At 48.2% G+C, this 17580-nt stretch overlaps 1 protein-coding gene across 3 annotated transcripts in view; it reads left to right on the plus strand.

Annotated features, from left to right (window-relative positions):
- The window catches only part of SCLT1 (sodium channel and clathrin linker 1), a 1687870-nt gene extending 1670756 nt beyond the window's left edge, over window positions 1-17114 (plus strand). For all 3 annotated transcript variants that reach the window (XM_069631056.1, XM_069631057.1, XM_069631058.1), the window contains exon 22: window positions 16572-17114. In XM_069631056.1, the coding sequence (XP_069487157.1) occupies window positions 16572-16634 (63 nt within the window). In that variant the 3' untranslated portion in view covers window positions 16635-17114. The remainder of the gene's footprint in view (window positions 1-16571) is intronic.
- The last annotated feature ends 466 nt before the right edge of the window (window positions 17115-17580 follow it).

Genomic DNA, 17580 nt, shown 5'->3' on the forward strand with positions numbered 1-17580 from the left:
GATACCTTGCTGCGCTGTCCATTTTCAAGCGCTCCTCGGAAGAGGTTTCATACTTCAAAATACCGTTAATAATTCAATTCTTAAAGGGGCTCACTAATGTATACCCTCCAGTACCTTTTCATGTACCAACCTGGGACTTAAATTTAGTATTAAAATTCTTGACTTGCATACCTTTTGAGCCTCTGCACTCATGTCCATTGAGGCTTTTAACTCTAAAAACTGTCCTCCTTGTGGCCCTATCACCAGCCCTCAGGGTTAGCGAACTTCAGGCTCTCTCATGCAAACCCCCATATACTATTTTTTATAAAGATAAGGTAGTCCTTAAGGTTAAACCTTCATTTTTGCCAAAAGTAGTCTCGGACTTCCATTTGTCACAAAAAATAGTACTTCCAACGTTTTATCCTCCTCCTCACCTGGGCAAAGAAGAGGAGAGATTACATAGATTAGATCCCAAGAGGGCTCTTAGTTTTTACATCTCTAGGATGGCTAAATTGAGACAAGATGACCAACTGTTTGTGGGTTACACTGGTCAAAAATTAGGCTTATCTGTAACAAAACAGACCATTTCCCGCTGGATCATATTAGCCATAGTTGAATGCTACAGATTAGCGGGAAAAGAACCACCAGATGGGCTTCGTGCCCATTTTACAAGGGGAATGGCTACTTCTGCGGCTCTAAAGAGGGGAGTCCCGGCAGCAGACATTTGTGCAGCTGCAACCTGGAAAACAATACATACCTTTGTTAAACATTATTGTTTGGACACTGCCTCCTCTAACGAGGGTTTATTTGCAAAGGCAGTTCTGCATTCTGTCCACGAAAACTGAAATGGTACTCCCACCTCCAAAAATTAATACTGCTATGGGAGCCTATCACAAGATGAGGAATATGTGGGAAGACACAATCCATTCGAAGTACAAGTTACTTACCAACTGTAACGTTCTTTCGACTGGATGTTCCTCTCACGTATTCCTCATCGACTCTCCCATCCTACCCCACAGTACAGTTTACGTTTTATTACACTTTCCTCTCACGAAGAATATATCGGTCATGGGACACGCCTGGGTGTTCCTCCTATATATATTTCATCGAAAAAACAGAACTGAAGCAACGGGCGTGGCTCGAGCTACTTATACCATCGGTGACGTCGACGGAGTACGTCGAGGGACAATCGACGCCACGACCTCGAGCACAGCACCCTCTGCCGAGAATTTTTTTTTCCAAAGCAGCGAAGCTGGAGATGATGATTTATCACAAGATGAGGAATACGTGGAAGGAACATCCAGTCGAAAGAACGTTACAGTTGGTAAGTAACTTGTTCTTCTATTCTGTACTGCATAAGTGAGCGACTCTTGAGTAAGGAGATGCTTAGCGGAGGGTCCTGAGGAGCTGTACTGCTGATGATGTTATTGCCTAAAGGTAAGGAGTCTAATATGGCAGCGGTGATGGACTTGGGATCCCTAGCTCATGGTCCCTTTATGTCTGGGCCAAGCTTATTGAGAAGAGATTTTTGCTGGTCTAGATTGTTCTGTGCCTGCCTTTCACTGCCATTAGCCAGAGTGTTGCCCTGGAGGGCTGTGTGTGTGTTGATCTAGCGCTAGCTGCTAAAATATATGCATTTCCAAGAGTGTGAAATTCTGATTCTGCCAACGGTAATCCCTCTATATGTGGACCATCGTTCTCAGATGAAGGTGGGTTTTCAATGGTTTGTGTGAGGGCAGAGCCACTATGAGGGGGTGGAGCATATCAGAGGAAGAATACTCCCCAACGCTAAACCGAGCTAGAATGTTGGCGTGTCCAATGTGGTATAACTCGAAATGATGTACCAGGGTGACCCTGGTAGTATTGCGTAATCCCTTGATTATTTTTGAGGATGGGTGGCATGATATAGAGCAATAGATGAAGGAGCACAGTACCTGAATTCTAAAAGCAGCACGATACAGTAGGTGTGCAGCTCTGCAGTGCTCCCCGGAAAGCGCTGCCGATGTTCTTTTGAATCTCAGGTTCAGCTGGGTAATGTAGTTCGCTAGGGCGGGGGAAGGCGAGCACCTGGCGTATAGCAGGCAAGTAAGTGGCTCAGAAGGTTTTTATAAGGGTATGTAATGCAATGCAGCGAGAACTGCAAAGTGTGTGCTCGCAGAATTCAAATTTTAGATTTTGCGATCAATGAAAGGCCCTTTTTACAAATACACGCGTAATCAAGTTTGCATCTCGTCACTTAGGAAAATTGCTTGATGCAGTTAATTTCAGACGAAACAAAACTTATTCTAGATCAATCCAGATGCAAGGGATGATTCAGTATACAATTCAGTATATGTCGAGCAACAAACCGAAAGCACCCCATTCTCTCAAAACATGCATACATTGAGAGAGTTGCAGACTGGCCCCTTTTGTATACCGGCGATAACCGGACTCCCATTATATCTCTACACTAGCTCTCCTCTGCCCTGAAATCTGCCATGTCTTCCTACTACATTGCTCATCTCATCCCTCTGACCTCATCCCTGTAAGCTACCCAGGACCTTCCATGCTCCCACGACCCCCACACAGACGCTCTGTATTTCCTCCACTCTGTGTGATATACTTGCTTGCTACTCTGTACAACAAAAACTCTGAACTCTGGCATCATCACTTACCTCCCTCCACATCCATATTCCCTTCACCAACTCCCACTCTCACCCAGTCTATTCCCTCAGATATTTCCCTTATCACTCTGGCCTAAATGGCACTGATCTTCCGATCATTCAACCCTTTCTCCTGTAAAAACCTGCGGCTTACCAGACTGTTAAGGAACTGGCACCCCTTGACTAACCTTACTTTTCTCACACTCTGTTAGGCAGAAACCTGTGCAGTTCCCTTAGGGACCACTGCAAAAGATTTAGGACTACAGGTGTTGGCAGAAAACCCACTTGGTAGCAGTCTGTACCACCCAGATTTACCTGGTAGCTGTGGCTGAGCAGTCAGACTTCCTTCAAGAAGAGTTAGGCAGTATGCAAAGTATACACAATAGGCACTCAGGTACAATAATACAAGTAAACACTGACCAGAGCTTTGGTATCAAAGTATATAATTATTTATTTAAAAACACACGGTTTGAAACACTCCAGCACTCTTATTGTAAAATATTCTAAACACCGTTGCTATTATAATATATACACCCCTTTTTCCTTATCAGATAAGTCACTGTAAAACACCACTTATTTTCATACAGAGGTGAGCGCTTAACTAGATGGCACTCCAATAGGTTTGTGAGAAAGGGAGGGAAAAAGACAGAATATGGAAAGGTACACCACTCTTAAGATTCAGGAACACTGTTAGCAAGGCAGAAGAGCAAAAGTCACTGGTGAGCCAAAGTCCAAAGGCTGGGCCCACTCTTAGAGAGAGCAGAGCACAAATGCGCCCAAGATCACACAGTTACACTAGGCTTAGAAAGTCTTGCAGAGGGTTCAAAAAGAGTTTAGAGAGGCTTAGGAAAGTTTAGCCAGGGTCCCCCAGGCTAACCCAGGTTCGAAAGCCGGGGGCTAAATCTACCCCGTACAGTCGGTAGCAAGGGAAGCCAGGCGGGACACGGTACCTTAAGTGGGAAGGATCCTCCAGCGGTGGCAGTTGTTCCTGGTAGTGGGTGCAAGTTGTGTCGTCCAGGGGAAGAGAAGATCTCGACTTGGAGGAAAGATGAAGGTCGTTGCACTACCAGGGAAGAAACCAGCCGTGGAGTTTTCCGGTTAAAGGTGGTACCTTTGTTTCGCCGTCGTGGTAAAACGTGGTATCCCGGTTGCCGGGGTGCTTGGCACAGGCAAGGCGGCCACGAGGTACGTCGGGAAGGCGAAAAGACAGTGAAACTGGTTATCCCCACCAGTCAAAGGAAGGAGACTCTCCGGCGGGAGATCTCCTCTGTCGTTGGGAAAAGTGAAGAGGCGGTCCAGCAGGGCTCCACCGGTGGTGGTGTCGTGGCAGGTCGGCTCAGCTTCTCCCTCGTCGGATTCTTAGGTCCTGTGGCGACTTCTGAAGTTCCAGTCCCCAAAGCCCTGCTTTTATGCAGCAAACCCCCATTCACTCAGCCTAGCTGTCACTCAAACATGCTAAGTGGTGAGCCGGCCGGCTCACCACTTGGGCCAATCAGGATGGAGTGCGACTTCAGTTGCCTAGGCAACTCAGTCCAGGGTGCCTAAATTCCCCTCCACCCCTCCTAAGTACCCCAGACAGAGTGGCACCACTTTGGAGTGCTTCTGTGGAGAAGCCCGCCAAAAAGTAGAACAAAGGGCTCGACTTAAGTTGGAGTCACAGAAGAGAACACAAACGCCATTTTAGAATCAAGTTTTGGCAAAAAATACCAACCGGAGAATTAATATTAATTAAATAAACCGGCGGTATGTTCGAGGCTACCGTAAATAATTAATTAAAGATAGTAGCCTAAAACAATGGGAAATCCCATAGGAAAATATTCACGGTTGAATATAAAAAGTAGTATCCACTGCCACCAGCCAAAAGTCGATCAGGGTGGACGGAGACGTGCCCCCTCGACTAACAGACCCTGGGGCAATCGAATTGCCCCAGCCAGTACGTCCACAATATGATGGTTTGTACTGGTTCTGTTAAGAATTTAAGACTAGTAAAGTCAATGGTGACTTTACATGCCCTGGGAGACACTAGTCAGTCCCAGGGTATGGAATCTATACTGGGGGGTCACTATGACACCCCTGTGTCACTGCACTGAGGGTGCTGTGTAACACACATCACAAAAACACATGAAGCCCTATGGGGTAAAAGACCCCATAGCCCATTAAACACATCTAGATCCAAAGAAACACACTCAAATCATGTCCAAGAGTGAGGGTAAAAGAGTCTCACTCTTGGCAGGAGAAAAAAATAAACCCCAAAAATCCAGCAAAACTGCTGGGGGACTCACTAGGTTAGGAAATTCAGCCTAAACAGAGAATTCTCCCTAACACTCTCCCGTCCCTCCAACATCTTCCTCTCCTCACAGATCTTCCCCACCTCTAGAAATGGCTTCTAGTTTATCCCTTTAACAGCATACGAATGATACCAACAACCCTGCTAACTACTGTCCTTTCTCCTGTTTACCTCACTATTCTAAAATTCTACAATATGTGGAGTACAACCATATCACTAATCACCTAGAAAAGTGAGTACTCAGTGATCCATTTTAGTCTGTCTCGTCTGCAGTCTTCACTCCACAGTAATAGCACTCACCCATGTGTCTAACTTCTTTTTACTGCCAACCACTCCCACCTATGGTGTATACGCCTCTTCTTTTCTATGTCCTCAGCCTTCCACACTTTTTACCACTCCTCTGCTTCACTTCTAGGCCACTGCCATTGCCTGGATTGCATTGTACTTGCTGCCCACTATTTTTCACTGTACTGGAAAGTGGAAACATTTTCTGCAACCCCTCCATCAATCGCGGTTCCTCAACTGTCTATCCATGGTCCTCCTGTATTCCTTGTCTGTTGGCATGTTCCTATCCCCCTTTGGATTATCATATCATCTGTTTGCTGATAGCCCGTACATCTTTTCCTCCTTTACCTCCTTAACTCAGTAACTGTCTTCTGCATCACTGACTACCTGACCACAAATGCAACTGGATGATGATTCCCATCTTGATTGTTAACTCTTCCAAAACTAAGATGATTTACATCTCGGTGTATAATGCCTCGCCTCTTCTCTCCCTCCTCAACATCCTCATCCTATCCCTCAATACTAGCAAAATGGGAGTTCTTTTACAGGAATGTGAAACATTAACAATGTTTTACTTCTAGCACTATGGATGCCATGTGTATCCTCATTTTTTGCAAAACCGGATCTTTCTCACCTTTTGCTCCACTAAAACTCTTATATCCACCATTGTCTTCTGCAGGCTACTCTACTGTCCCAACCTACTGATGGAACCCTCTTTCTACTCCTATATCCCACTTCACATGGTACTTAACTTTGCTACCCACACCCTCTTCAAAGATGCCCGCTCATCCACCTTTGTACACTGCCTCTAACCCAGTTGACTGTCCAAGGGCAGTTGCTCCCTCTAGAAGTTCCTTCATCTTGTCCTCGCATCGGTCCATGAGCTAGCCTGTGCCTGTACCTGGCTAGCTCCATCTCTTGTTACTCACGCCATTCACACTCCTCAAACTCTCCTCAGCATTGCTGTTCCCTGTCCTCCCTATGATACATCTCACTTTCACTCCATCACCCTACTCCAAACATCAAGCCGATGCCCACTCTTTCTGGCTTCAAGCCTGCCCTGAAAATGCATAGTCTTGCCCTAATGTCTAGTGGTATCCGCTCCCCCCGACTGATCTCCCTTCCTACCCTTTCTCTTGTGCATAGTTGCAAATACTGCAAATGATCTTGCAAATCTGTAGGTACTTCAAATTGGTGAACCTGTAATATGCACATTTGTAACCTCTCTCTGGAATAACCTCCAGAACGAGATCAGATCAATTGAATCTCATTCTGCCCTCCGTAAGGCCTTAAAAACTAGGCTCTTTGTCTAGAGGGCTTACCCCACGTGCGATTCCGAACATATGCTTCCCCACTGAATGTGTCACACCTTTGCAATGAAAAACTCTGCTTCTCTTAACTGTACCAACTAGAGCAATTGTGATATGTTCTTTCTTGGGCCGCTTATTGTAACCCTCAAGCAAGCCTTCTTAAGTATCCTTGATAGTGCCTCTATTCCCGTGGGCTGCAGTGCGCTCTACAAATCCCAAAAATAAATAAATAAAATAAATAGGGCAGTGCGGCACTCAATATTCGACATATATCACTATTTTGGGGGCTTTCACGCCCCCTCCTTCACTCAATCCCCTGCCCTCTCACCTTAAAATGGGGGATTTTACCCCTGAATTCCCCTTTGCTCCCCGCCCACTCCCACCAAATACATGATACTAAAAAAAAAAACACACACACACACACACACTCTCTCTCTCTCTCTCTCTCTCTCTCTCTCTCTCTCTCTCTCTCTCTCTCTCTCTCTCTCTCTCTCTCTCTCTCTCTCTCTCTCTCTCTCTCTCTCCCCTTCCATGACACAAACGCTTCTCATCGCCTCCACTTAAACACCCTTACAAATCCCCTGCCACCACCCCATCACACTACAAACATTTTCCCTTAACATACAGACGCATACACTAACCTGATTCAGCTGTGTTTACATTTCTGTGTAGCTTCTTTTTAAATTTTTTTTTAACTCTATATATATTTTTTTTTATTCCACACATTACCAACAACATACAACACACTTCAACTGGCACTTTATGTTGGATTCCGCACAATGTTATGCCTCTCCTTGGCGCACTGGCATGGCGATCTCCATCCTCAATGTTCGCTTCCTTCTTTTGTTTATGTCCCAGGGGTCTGGCCCTGTCCATATTGCACCACCACCACCACTTGTTTTCCTCCTTGCTGAGAGCCCTCCTCCCACGTTGCCGCCGGCTAGCTAGCCTTCTTCCGGCCCACTGGGGTCGTTTGTGCTGTATCCTTCATTTCTTCCGAACAGTTCTTGTATAAGGGAGTTCCATGCAAGTATCTTGGCCCCACTTTCGCCCTCACCCCTTTGTAGTGCTCTGGTCCGCACTGACGTTTCAGCTACCATCCATTTCTCCAGATCTGCCCACCACATTGCTATTGTCGGCCCTGTGCTTGGGTTGCATGCCATTGCTATGCGGCGCTTCACCAGTATACACATTAAGTCTTTCATTTTTGCCATATGAGTCCTCTGTTTGTCGCCCCTTGGGAACAAGCTCAATAGGTAGGACTCCGGCGACCACGCCTGCATTTGAATTCCTCCTCCCGCTGCCCTACCTTTGACGGTTCCCCAAAAATTATTTATCACTGTGCAGGACCAGAACATGTGCAGCGCGGGCAGTTCCAGGTTTGCTTGCTACCCATGTTAGACATTCTCTTGGGTGTGAGGTATGCTCGGTGTATGAGATAGAGCTGCATTTGCCTTAACCTCGCATTCCTGGAGAGTTTCTTTGCGTATCGGAGGGCTCTGCACCAGTCTTCATCCATGAAGGTTTTTTGGAATTCCTCTTCCCATCTGGCTCGCGCTTTCAGCTCTCACGTTGTTGCTGCCCAGGAGCTGTTCATAAAGTCTGGATAGTGTATGTCCCCCTTCCGACACATCGTAGCACGCGTTCAGCTCCCCCTCAGTGCCTTCCCCTTCGGGTAAGGTCTTCCACCTCTATTTGATCGTCCGAACCATGCTATTGTGCAATATAAATTGGCCTACACGTATGTCCTGCTCTTCCATCAGGGTTTGGAAGTCCCCTCAATGTCCATCTCGCCATAAATCCCCGATCTTGGCCACTCCCTTGTCTTCCCACTGTGCTCGAGATGTTGCTAGAGTTGGTGCGGGCGTCGATCAATCCCGTGAGGGAAATTTGCCTGGAGCGGGATCTCGTGTCCTTTGGGTTTTCCATGCCCTCCTCCATAGGATCAGGCCCAATTTGACCATGTTGGGGAGTGATTTGGTCAAGGATTTGTCTATCCATAAGAGCTCCCTCAGGTAGTATGATCTTATTGCCGGCTGTAAGAGCAGTGAATCTACAGATGTATCTTCTCCCAGTAACTTTCTCCCAGCCACCTTACCACGAATTGGAGTTGTCCTGACAAAGTAATAACATTCCAAGTCCGGCAGCCTGATCCCTCCTCATTCGTAGTCCCTTTGTAGTGTGTTCAGAGCTATTCTGTTCCTACCCCTGCCCCACAGGAATTCCCTTGCCATTGTGTTGAGTTGTTTGAAAAAGGACCCAGGAATGTTGTGTGGGATATTAGTGAAGTAGTATAGTAGGCGGGGCAGTACCGTCATCTTCAGTAGGGCCGCTCTCCCGATCATGCCCAGTGGGAGCGTCTTCCAGAACTTCATTGCTTTCCCAATTTTGTCTAGGGCCACCTTTGTGTTAGCTTTATGCGTCTCTATGGTGTTATGATGTAGGTCCACTCTTAAATAACGGAAGGTGCGTGGTGTCCATGTGAGGCCTAAGTCGGGCAGCTGGTCAAGGGTAACGCATCTCAGGTCCGCTAGGGGGAACAGCAAGGACTTCCCTTTATGAATAGTAATTCCTGATAATCTATCAAATGCACCCAAGGCTTCTAGCAGGTCCGGCAAGTGCACCCGCGGGTTGTCGACAAAGAGGAGAATGTCGTTGGTGTATATCGAAATTTGATGTACTACCTTATCTATCTCTATTCCAGCATCTTTGTACTCCGGCCTGAGGAAAGCCACGAACGGTTCCAGGGCCAATATATCGAACATCAGGGATAGTGGGCATCCCTGTTTTGTACCCCTGCTGATTTTCCACCCTTACAGATGTGTCTGCCAGTCTTTACCCTTGCCCTGGGATTCCTGTATAGGAGCCTTATTCAGCGTAAAAATCCCTCTTTTATCCCAAAGTGAGTAAGCGCGCTCAGCAGCCAATTCCAGTATACAGAGTCAAAGGCCTTTATGGCGTCCAGTGACGCCACTGCGCATTCTCCCTGCCTCTGATTCGTAGTGTCAACTATATGGTGGAGTCTATGTAGATGCCACGACGTGTTCCTCCCCGGTACATATCCGGTTTGATCGAAGTGCACCAACGTAAGTATGACTCGTTTGAGCCGGTTGGCTAGGGTTGCTGTCAGGATGTTGAAGTTCTGGTTTATCAGAGAGATCGGTCTGTAGGACCCGCATTCAAGGAGCGGTTTCCCTGGTTTTATTATGGGTATTATTACGGATTCCGACATGCGCTTTGGTAGCTGTCCCCTCTCATATGCCTCCTCATACATCTCTAGCAATCGTGGGGCCAGGGTGTCTTTGTATTTCTTGTAAAACTTGCTGGGTAACCCGTCGGGTCCCAGGAACTTGCCTGTTGGGAGGTCGGCTATTACCACTGTCAGTTCCTCTACTGTGAGGGGTGCTTCCAGTATCTGTGCCTGCTCCTCTGTTAGCTTGGGAAGGTTAATCCCCGCCAGGGCATCGGCTATGTCTCCCACCTCTGCCTCCTGGTTCCGGGAGTACAACTCTTCGTAAAACAGTGAAAATACCTCATTTATCTCTTCCTGGGTCCTCACTTCCGTCCCCTGCTCATCTTCAATTGTGCTTATTGGGTCATGTCTGCTCTCCTGCCTGGTCAGCCAGGCTAAAAGCATACTGGGCTTATCTCCCTCAGCGTGCAGCCTCTGTATATACTTTCCATAATCCAACCTCCCCAATTTCTCCCAAATGACATTGCTCTGCAACCTCAGAGTAGTGAGTTCCCCCAGTTTTTCCCCCATCATGCCCGCTCTTGCCCCTACACCTTCCATCTCCTTTTCTATTTCCCCCCAGCTCTGCCAAAATGCTTCCACTGAGTCCTCCTGCCTTCCCTATTGCCGATCCCCTGTCCACTACTTTGAAGGCTTCCCAGATCGTTCCAGTGCTATCCACACACTCCGTATTATGGTCAAAATAGTCATCTATCTTGTCTCGGATGTGCTCTTGGAAGTCCCCGTCCGTCAGCACATCTGCCCTCAGTCGCCATGTGGGTTTGGGGCCCCCCCCCTATATGTTTATGCCCATGTTGCTAGCAGCGGGGCATGGTCAGATAGTGTTTGTGCTTTGATGTGTATCCCCGTGAATTCCCCCAGTCTCCCCCTGCCCGTGAATAGATAATCTATGTGGGTGTATGTCCCAATGTCCCATGTGGGGCGCTGTAGTGTGTGTATCCCCTGGTGTTTGTGTGTACCTACCTCAAGATGTCTTCCTGTTCCATCTGGTGCAGGATCCTCTGCAGTGCCCTGGCTAGCGGTGCTGGCCTTCTTTGCTTGGTGTCCGATCTATCTAACAGTGGGTTCAGTGTGCAGTTGAAGTCTTCTGCCCAGATCAATGACGCTGCCCTGTATGGAGCCAGCCGACGTGTGATTGTCTTGAAGAACTCTTGTCGCGTACTGGTTGGGGGCATACATATTTGCTAGGCACACCTTTGTTCTCCAACATTCTGTGTACTATAACTACTCTTCCCTCTGAGTCTCTCTCTTGTTTTATAAGCTGGAAGGGTACTCCACGTTAGTACTCCCCTGCCGTAGTTAGAATATGTTCAGCTTGTCATTTGTCCTCCCCATTTTTTGGCTATCTTGGTTTGCTTTTCAGCTGTCAGATGCGTTTCTTGCAACATTGCAATTTGAACTTTCACCAAATTCAGCCAGGCATACACCCTTAGTCGTTTAATGATAATGATGTGTCATTTATATAGCCCCTTAATCCTAGCGCTTTACAGAGCACATATTTACATACAATATCACCCAACCGAAATTGGTCCTGATTTATCAACCTCGGACGGATGAAAGGCTGAGTTGGCCTTGCCGGGTTTCAAACCTGCGACCTGCAGATCACGCTCACCATAGGCATTCAGTCCCCTGACGTTCCAGGTACCTATGATGGCTTTTTCTTGGGCTATGTACTGTTATGTCTGGCAACGGCTCTCCCGTTCCATCATCTGCCCCTCTCCTCCTTGTGGGGCGGGGTACTGTCCCTCCCTCTCCATGTTGATTCTTGTGTGCGCAGATTCTGTATTGGACTATTGCCGTAATGTACATTCCTGACTTCACTTATTGGGGTATGTCTCTGAGTCCGCCACTTGCGCCTTGTCCCTGTCCATGTTGTTTGGTGCTTCCTCCTCCACTCATGCCTTCTCCTAGCCAACCTAACCACACACTAACTATAACTGTTAACAAACGCCCAGCCTCTCTCCCCCTACTCGGGTTCCGCCTCTTTCCTAGCGCCACCCACCTTCCTGTGGGTGCACACGCTCCAGTCTGATGCCTTAAAACTGGCATCTTGAGTTCTGTTCATATGTGGGGTTTCTGTTTGTGGCATCTAGCAGCCAGCCCTCAGAGTTTGCTGGCTCCCGCTCATCAAACTGCTGGTTCATGTTTCTCTTAAGTGATTCCTCCGTCTTCGTCATACTTTGTATCTCATTGGGGTGCATTCCTGTTGTTCTGCCCATTCCCAGCTCTCAGTTGTGGGATCCCCTGCTGATCCATCCACTCGTGGGCGTCGGTCGTGGTCTCAAAGATGTATGATCTGCCATCATGTAGCACCTTCAATTTGACAGGGTACAGCAGCATGAATAGCACGTTGGCAGCCCGAAGGGGCTCCTTTGTCGACCACAATTGTGCCATTTGCTTTTGCACCAGTGCTGTGTAATCAGGGTAGTTAGTTATTCTGGCGGCGTTCCTCATGATCACTACTCCCTCCCGTGAGAATGCCAAGATCTTTTCCCGGTCTTTGAAGTTCATGATCTTCGCAATCATGGGTCTTGGGGGTGTCCCTGAGTGGGGTCTCCTGGTCAGAGCTCTATGTGCCCTCTCCACCACAAAGCCCTGGGATAGGTTCGCAGCCCCTACTCCTTGGAGCATTAGATTCTCTATGTAGTTCGTGGGGTCTCTGCATTCCTCATCTTCTGGCAGTCCCACTATGCGCACGTTGTTACGTCAGGCTCTCCCTTCTGCATCTTCAGCCCTGTGTTCCAGGGTGCATATGCGGTCCAGAGCCTCCGCCATTTGGGATTGAGTGGTTGTGATGTTTGCTGTGCTGCTTTGCACCTGCTGTTCTGCCCTGTTCACCCTCTCCGTCCGGTTCCTTACATCCTGCCTGAGGAGCCCTACTTCTGCGAGCGCCGTGTCCATTTTGTACTCCAGTGAGGTGTCTAGGGCCGCTATGTCTTCGAGTATGGGGCCCTCCCTTTGTCCCTTCTCCGACGGTTTGGAGTTGTATGTGCTCGTGCCGGCCTCCGATGTCTCGGGCTGGGGCGCGTCATTCTTGCGGGCGAACATCTCCATGCTGGTTTGTCTCCCCTTTTCCGCCTTTGTTTCTCCGGCATCCCCACTCCAGTGATACTTGTGCATTTGCGTCGGGGCACCAGCTTCTCCCCTTTGCGACTGATTCTTATGTTCCTGGGTGGTGTCTAGACAGTGCTTTGCAGATCGTGCGTCCCTTGCTCGCTGTTTCCTGTGTAGCCGACTCTATTTGCCCTTCCTGAGTGCGCCATTTCAAGGCTGTCGTGGTCCCCAGTGTTGCCGCAACCGTCAGTGGATTGTGCTCTCCCACGTTGAGGTCGCGTCATGTAGAGGTGCCAGCTAACTGAGTTATGCACACCTGTGGGGGCAACCATCTTGTTACGGCTACTGATGGTTGCAACTGGGTCTGCAAGTCTGATGTGGTGCAGGAGCCCCCCTCTCCTGGTTGTTTGCTGCTTCCACACTTCCCCCTAACTCTAGAGGGGTACTGCCTCGTTGGCTCTATCAGTCGGGTGCTCTCACTCCCATGCGTGGGCGTGGGCCCAGTCCCACTGTTAGTGACGTGCTTTTCGCCCTCTTCAACGGGCCCAGATAGATCTGCTTTCGCTGCCTGTAATGCCTCATTAGTCTTCAGTGGTTAGTGTCCCCCTCTTCCGGGACGTGCCCTTGGTTGGTGCCGACCAACCTTTGTGTCCTACCGTTAAACAGCCCACCCTCTGCCGCTCCTGGTAGCTGCTCGTACCAATGTCAACATTAGATGCAGTGTCCAAGGGATCCCCATCTGCGGTTGGTCTCTGCGCCCACCAGTGTCTCCGTTCAGTACTAGGAGCTATCTTACTGCCGCGTGCCTTGTTCTGCGTTCCCTTACCTCTGTTATGTGCAGTTTTCTCAGGGGGGTGTTGGGGTCCCATCTTTAGTGTGCGGTTCGCGTCCTGCTATTCTTCCTGTGCTGTGCTCCAGTTCGTATCCATTGTTGATGGGTTGCAGTGGTCAGTCCATAATCCTGGCCACCCCAATAAGTTGCTCGTTGTGGCCCTCTGAACTGGTGTTACCTGCCGTTGAATTGTGCTCTCCCACGTCTGCTCTCCGCTTCACTTTGTGCGTGTCCCCACCTTATATTGGTGTGGCTGCGGCAGTGCAACCCCTAAAGTTCAGACCGCAGGCTCCCCCTCTTTATATGTGCTGAGCCGGTCCTCTCACGGACTACGGTACAGCTGCTTTGTGCCACGTTGATGGGTTGTGGCCTCCCACGTTTGACCAGCTAGGTAAAGGCGCTGGCCAGGTGATATCTATCCACCTGTGCGCGTGTCCCTCTGCATGGCCTCATGTGGGTCGCGTTCTGTTTTGCTCTGGGCGTCCTAGCCTAGGTGCATTTGTCTAGCACTTCACTGGTTGGGGATTGCCCCGTGCTTCGTCCCTCCTGCGCCGGGCTCTTTCTCCCGCACCTCCAGGCACCCTTGTCGGTCTTCCTGGCACCCCCACACAGTGTGTTCCGCTGTTCTGGCCCTAGGTGGCAGCGTCTTTTATTCCCACCTAGTCCGGTCGCTAGTGCAGTGATCCATGCTCTTACAGTGGAGGGCTCCTGTACATATGCACCAGTTTGTCAGCCTGTACCTTCTGTCCTGTAGGACTGCTATCCTCGGGTCACAGAGGGCTTGGCAATCTGTTCCCCATTGCCGTGATTATTTCCGACCATCTGTTCGTCACGGGCCGGGGAACTGGTGGCTCAGCCTGGTGGATTGCGGTCTGCCTCCTGTTCCGCAGTGCAGTCTGTGCTTCCGACCGAAGCACGAAGGTTACTAGGTTCTTCCTGGTCGCCGCGGGGGGAGTTCCCCTGGGTGTTGCACCCGCCCGCTGCTCTCTCTGGGTAGCCTGTTAGATGATGCGGGCTCCACACCCCTGCCCCTCTCGGGGCTGCATCTCAAGCAGTGTTCTGGGGCGTCCCTTCATGCCCGGTTGCGTGCTAGCTCTGCGGCTGCTGTCTGCCCATATGGGTTGCGTGGTGCCGCATTCTCTGGGTTCAGCGGGGGCGGAGGGTAGGGGTAACCCGCTCTGTCGTCTTGGGCCCCAAACTCTTCCTCTGATTTCTTCCCCACCAATCTGTTGTTATGCTTCCCGCACCTCCGGCAGCACGTCCCAGCTGCCCACTCATCCTCTTGTCGCTCTCCGGTGCTCCTCGTCCCTAGCCCGCTTCCTCGTGTAGCGGTCAGGTCCTGCACAGACAGTGTCTTGTGGACTGGCACCGTTGGCGGTGCTGCTGGTCGGTTCTGTTTTGACTCTCTCCCCCGGTCCGCACCGCTTACTGGCCTTCGCACTTCCTCCGGCACTGCACCAGGCCCTGCCCTGATATTTTCTTATCGGCGTGCGTAGCTGGTTGTGCCTGCCATTTTGTGCGCCAACACAGCATTTTGACTTGGGCCGTTCATCTCCTCACTCTGCACCATTTCTTGGCAGAATTCACTATGGACATGCTCCAGACTCTCCGACACTGTTTCATACGTTTTGCAGCAGTTTTCATTAGGATTTCATGCCAGCTTGGCATTTCTTCATGAGGATCACTCGGGAGCTCTGAAATGCTGCAGCCTACTCCATAGCTGCCAAGCCAAGCCCCCACTTTTTACTTTTACTTTCAGTTTTTTTCACCTCTGGTGTCCCTCTCCCATCTCTGAAAGCCACAACACAGCTATGGTATGAGCAATCTGTGGGAGGACACTATCCACTGGAAGAACCCATTACTTACTTCTGGTGATGTACTTTCTGATGGATGTACCTCCCATAAATTCCTCATCACTCTCCCAACCCACCCCTCTGATGCCGGGCACCTCCAGTTTCATGATGGTTCGCTAACGTGGTTGAGCACTGGGACAAAAGAAAGAAAATTAGGTCAAGTGGTACGTGCCAACGTCCTGTCTGGTGTCGAGGAGTAGACCCATCAAGGGATCCCCCACACCGATTTCGTACAACACCCACTGCCGGGTAAAGGTTTTCTGTGATCTAGCTGAAGCAGTAGAAATATATCTAAAATGAGGAATCTGTAGGTGGAACATCCATCAGAAAGAACATTACAGTCAGTCATTTGTTCTTTGACATTGTTCAATTTCAATTGGCAGAATATGTGATAAGTCCGTAAGAAGCAAATGTACCCAGTAAAAATAGGACTGGAATGACCTGCTTTTACTTTTGCATCCTTTAGAGACTGTATTAATTATTAGCACTTTGAAAGGGGGCGTTGGCCAATTGTCTGGTACAAGCTGGATTGTCTGGTGTAAGCCCTCGTTCCGAGCTGCCCAAGTGCTGCTGGCCAGCGCCCCTTCCCCGCAATGCTTAGTTCATACGTGGGTGCTAAGGGTGTGTCGAACCTAAACATTTTTTTAAAGATAGAAAACTTCCCTTGCGGCGCAGGCAACGTGGTAGTTTCTGAAGTCAGTTTCCTTGTTGATGACGTACCGATCATGAACATAGCAAACAGACTTCAAAAGTACCGCGAGGCACCTCATTGCAAGGTAGGTTTTTATTTATTTATTTTAATTTAAACACACTGGTACTAATGGTGATATGACCCCTGGAGTTGGGCCGAACTGTCGATAACAGCACTGCCACCCACATTTAAGGCGGCCCTCGCTTTGCTCGAGCCCTTTTCTTGCCCCGCAGGACGTTACCGACAGGGTCGTTACCGACAGGGTCAGGCCACTGCCTCAGCTCATATTGCCTCAATAAATGTTACATTAGTTGTTGAAATGTTTCAGTAAAGTCATCAACCTTGAAAGTGCGCTGACTTGCTAATTCATTTTTGTTTATTTCAGCTTAATAGGATAACAGCACAAAGACGGAGAGCAGCTAGCACAATGGAGATGGAAAATATTTGAAATTCATTATGTATCACATATTAAGGAAAACAAAGTATTGGTGCATTGCAGCTGAAAGTGGGTGAATTTAATTGCTTGCACTGTTCATGAACAAATTTTATTTAATTTCGGGGAAAATACTGAACTGTTTAATTTTTGTGATTCGTGTGCACAAATGTGTGAAAAAGACACATTTTCTCAAGAGCTTAAAAGAACAGGAGACACTGAGGTTGTGTCTGCATTTCCGGTTAAGACCAGGTAAAGTTCCCCTGGGGCTGGTCTCCAATCAAGAAAATGAAATGTATATATAAACGATGCACACACCGCCAAACTTTAGGATGCACAACACATTGTTTTGTAATTCCAGGATTGTTTTTAAAAAATGTAATATTTGTATGTACTGTCCAAATGTATTAAATTATGAGTTTGTTTCTTGAACGAGCTTTATTTATAGGAAAATGTGCATGGTGATCCAGATCAAATAAAGATGTCTTTCTCATATCTTTATCAAAACCTAAGTTGCTTTTCTTTTATGCAATACGATTTTGCAATTTGTACATGTTTCGTCATTGCTCAATGTCTTAAAAATCTAAGATGCTTCAGAACAACACTTGTCCTTTTCTCTGTACTATTAAATCTCCAATTCTGTTGGTGCACTAATGATCTTTTACTGCTTGTTATAACCTTTGTAGTATGGTAATTCTCTGGGTGCTTAAATAGTTAATGCTCTATTACCACTGTAATTACCAAGAGGGGCAGCTTTAATTAAGACACATTTTAAGGTCCTGTTGTCTATAAATAGCAAAAAAGCACATCATACTTTTAATTTATCGCTGAAATAATTATCATTAAAAATAAATGCTCTCCGTTTAACTCTGTCAGACGATAAAAAAATTAACACCTCTTTTAAAAATGTTTTACAGAAAGTCATTAATATATGATTAGCCTACAATGGACAAGCTATTCC

This window comes from Ambystoma mexicanum, chromosome 6q (assembly GCF_040938575.1).
Source record: "Ambystoma mexicanum isolate Mex_15411 chromosome 6q, UKY_AmexF1_1, whole genome shotgun sequence".
Classification (NCBI taxonomy): domain Eukaryota; kingdom Metazoa; phylum Chordata; class Amphibia; order Caudata; family Ambystomatidae; genus Ambystoma; species Ambystoma mexicanum.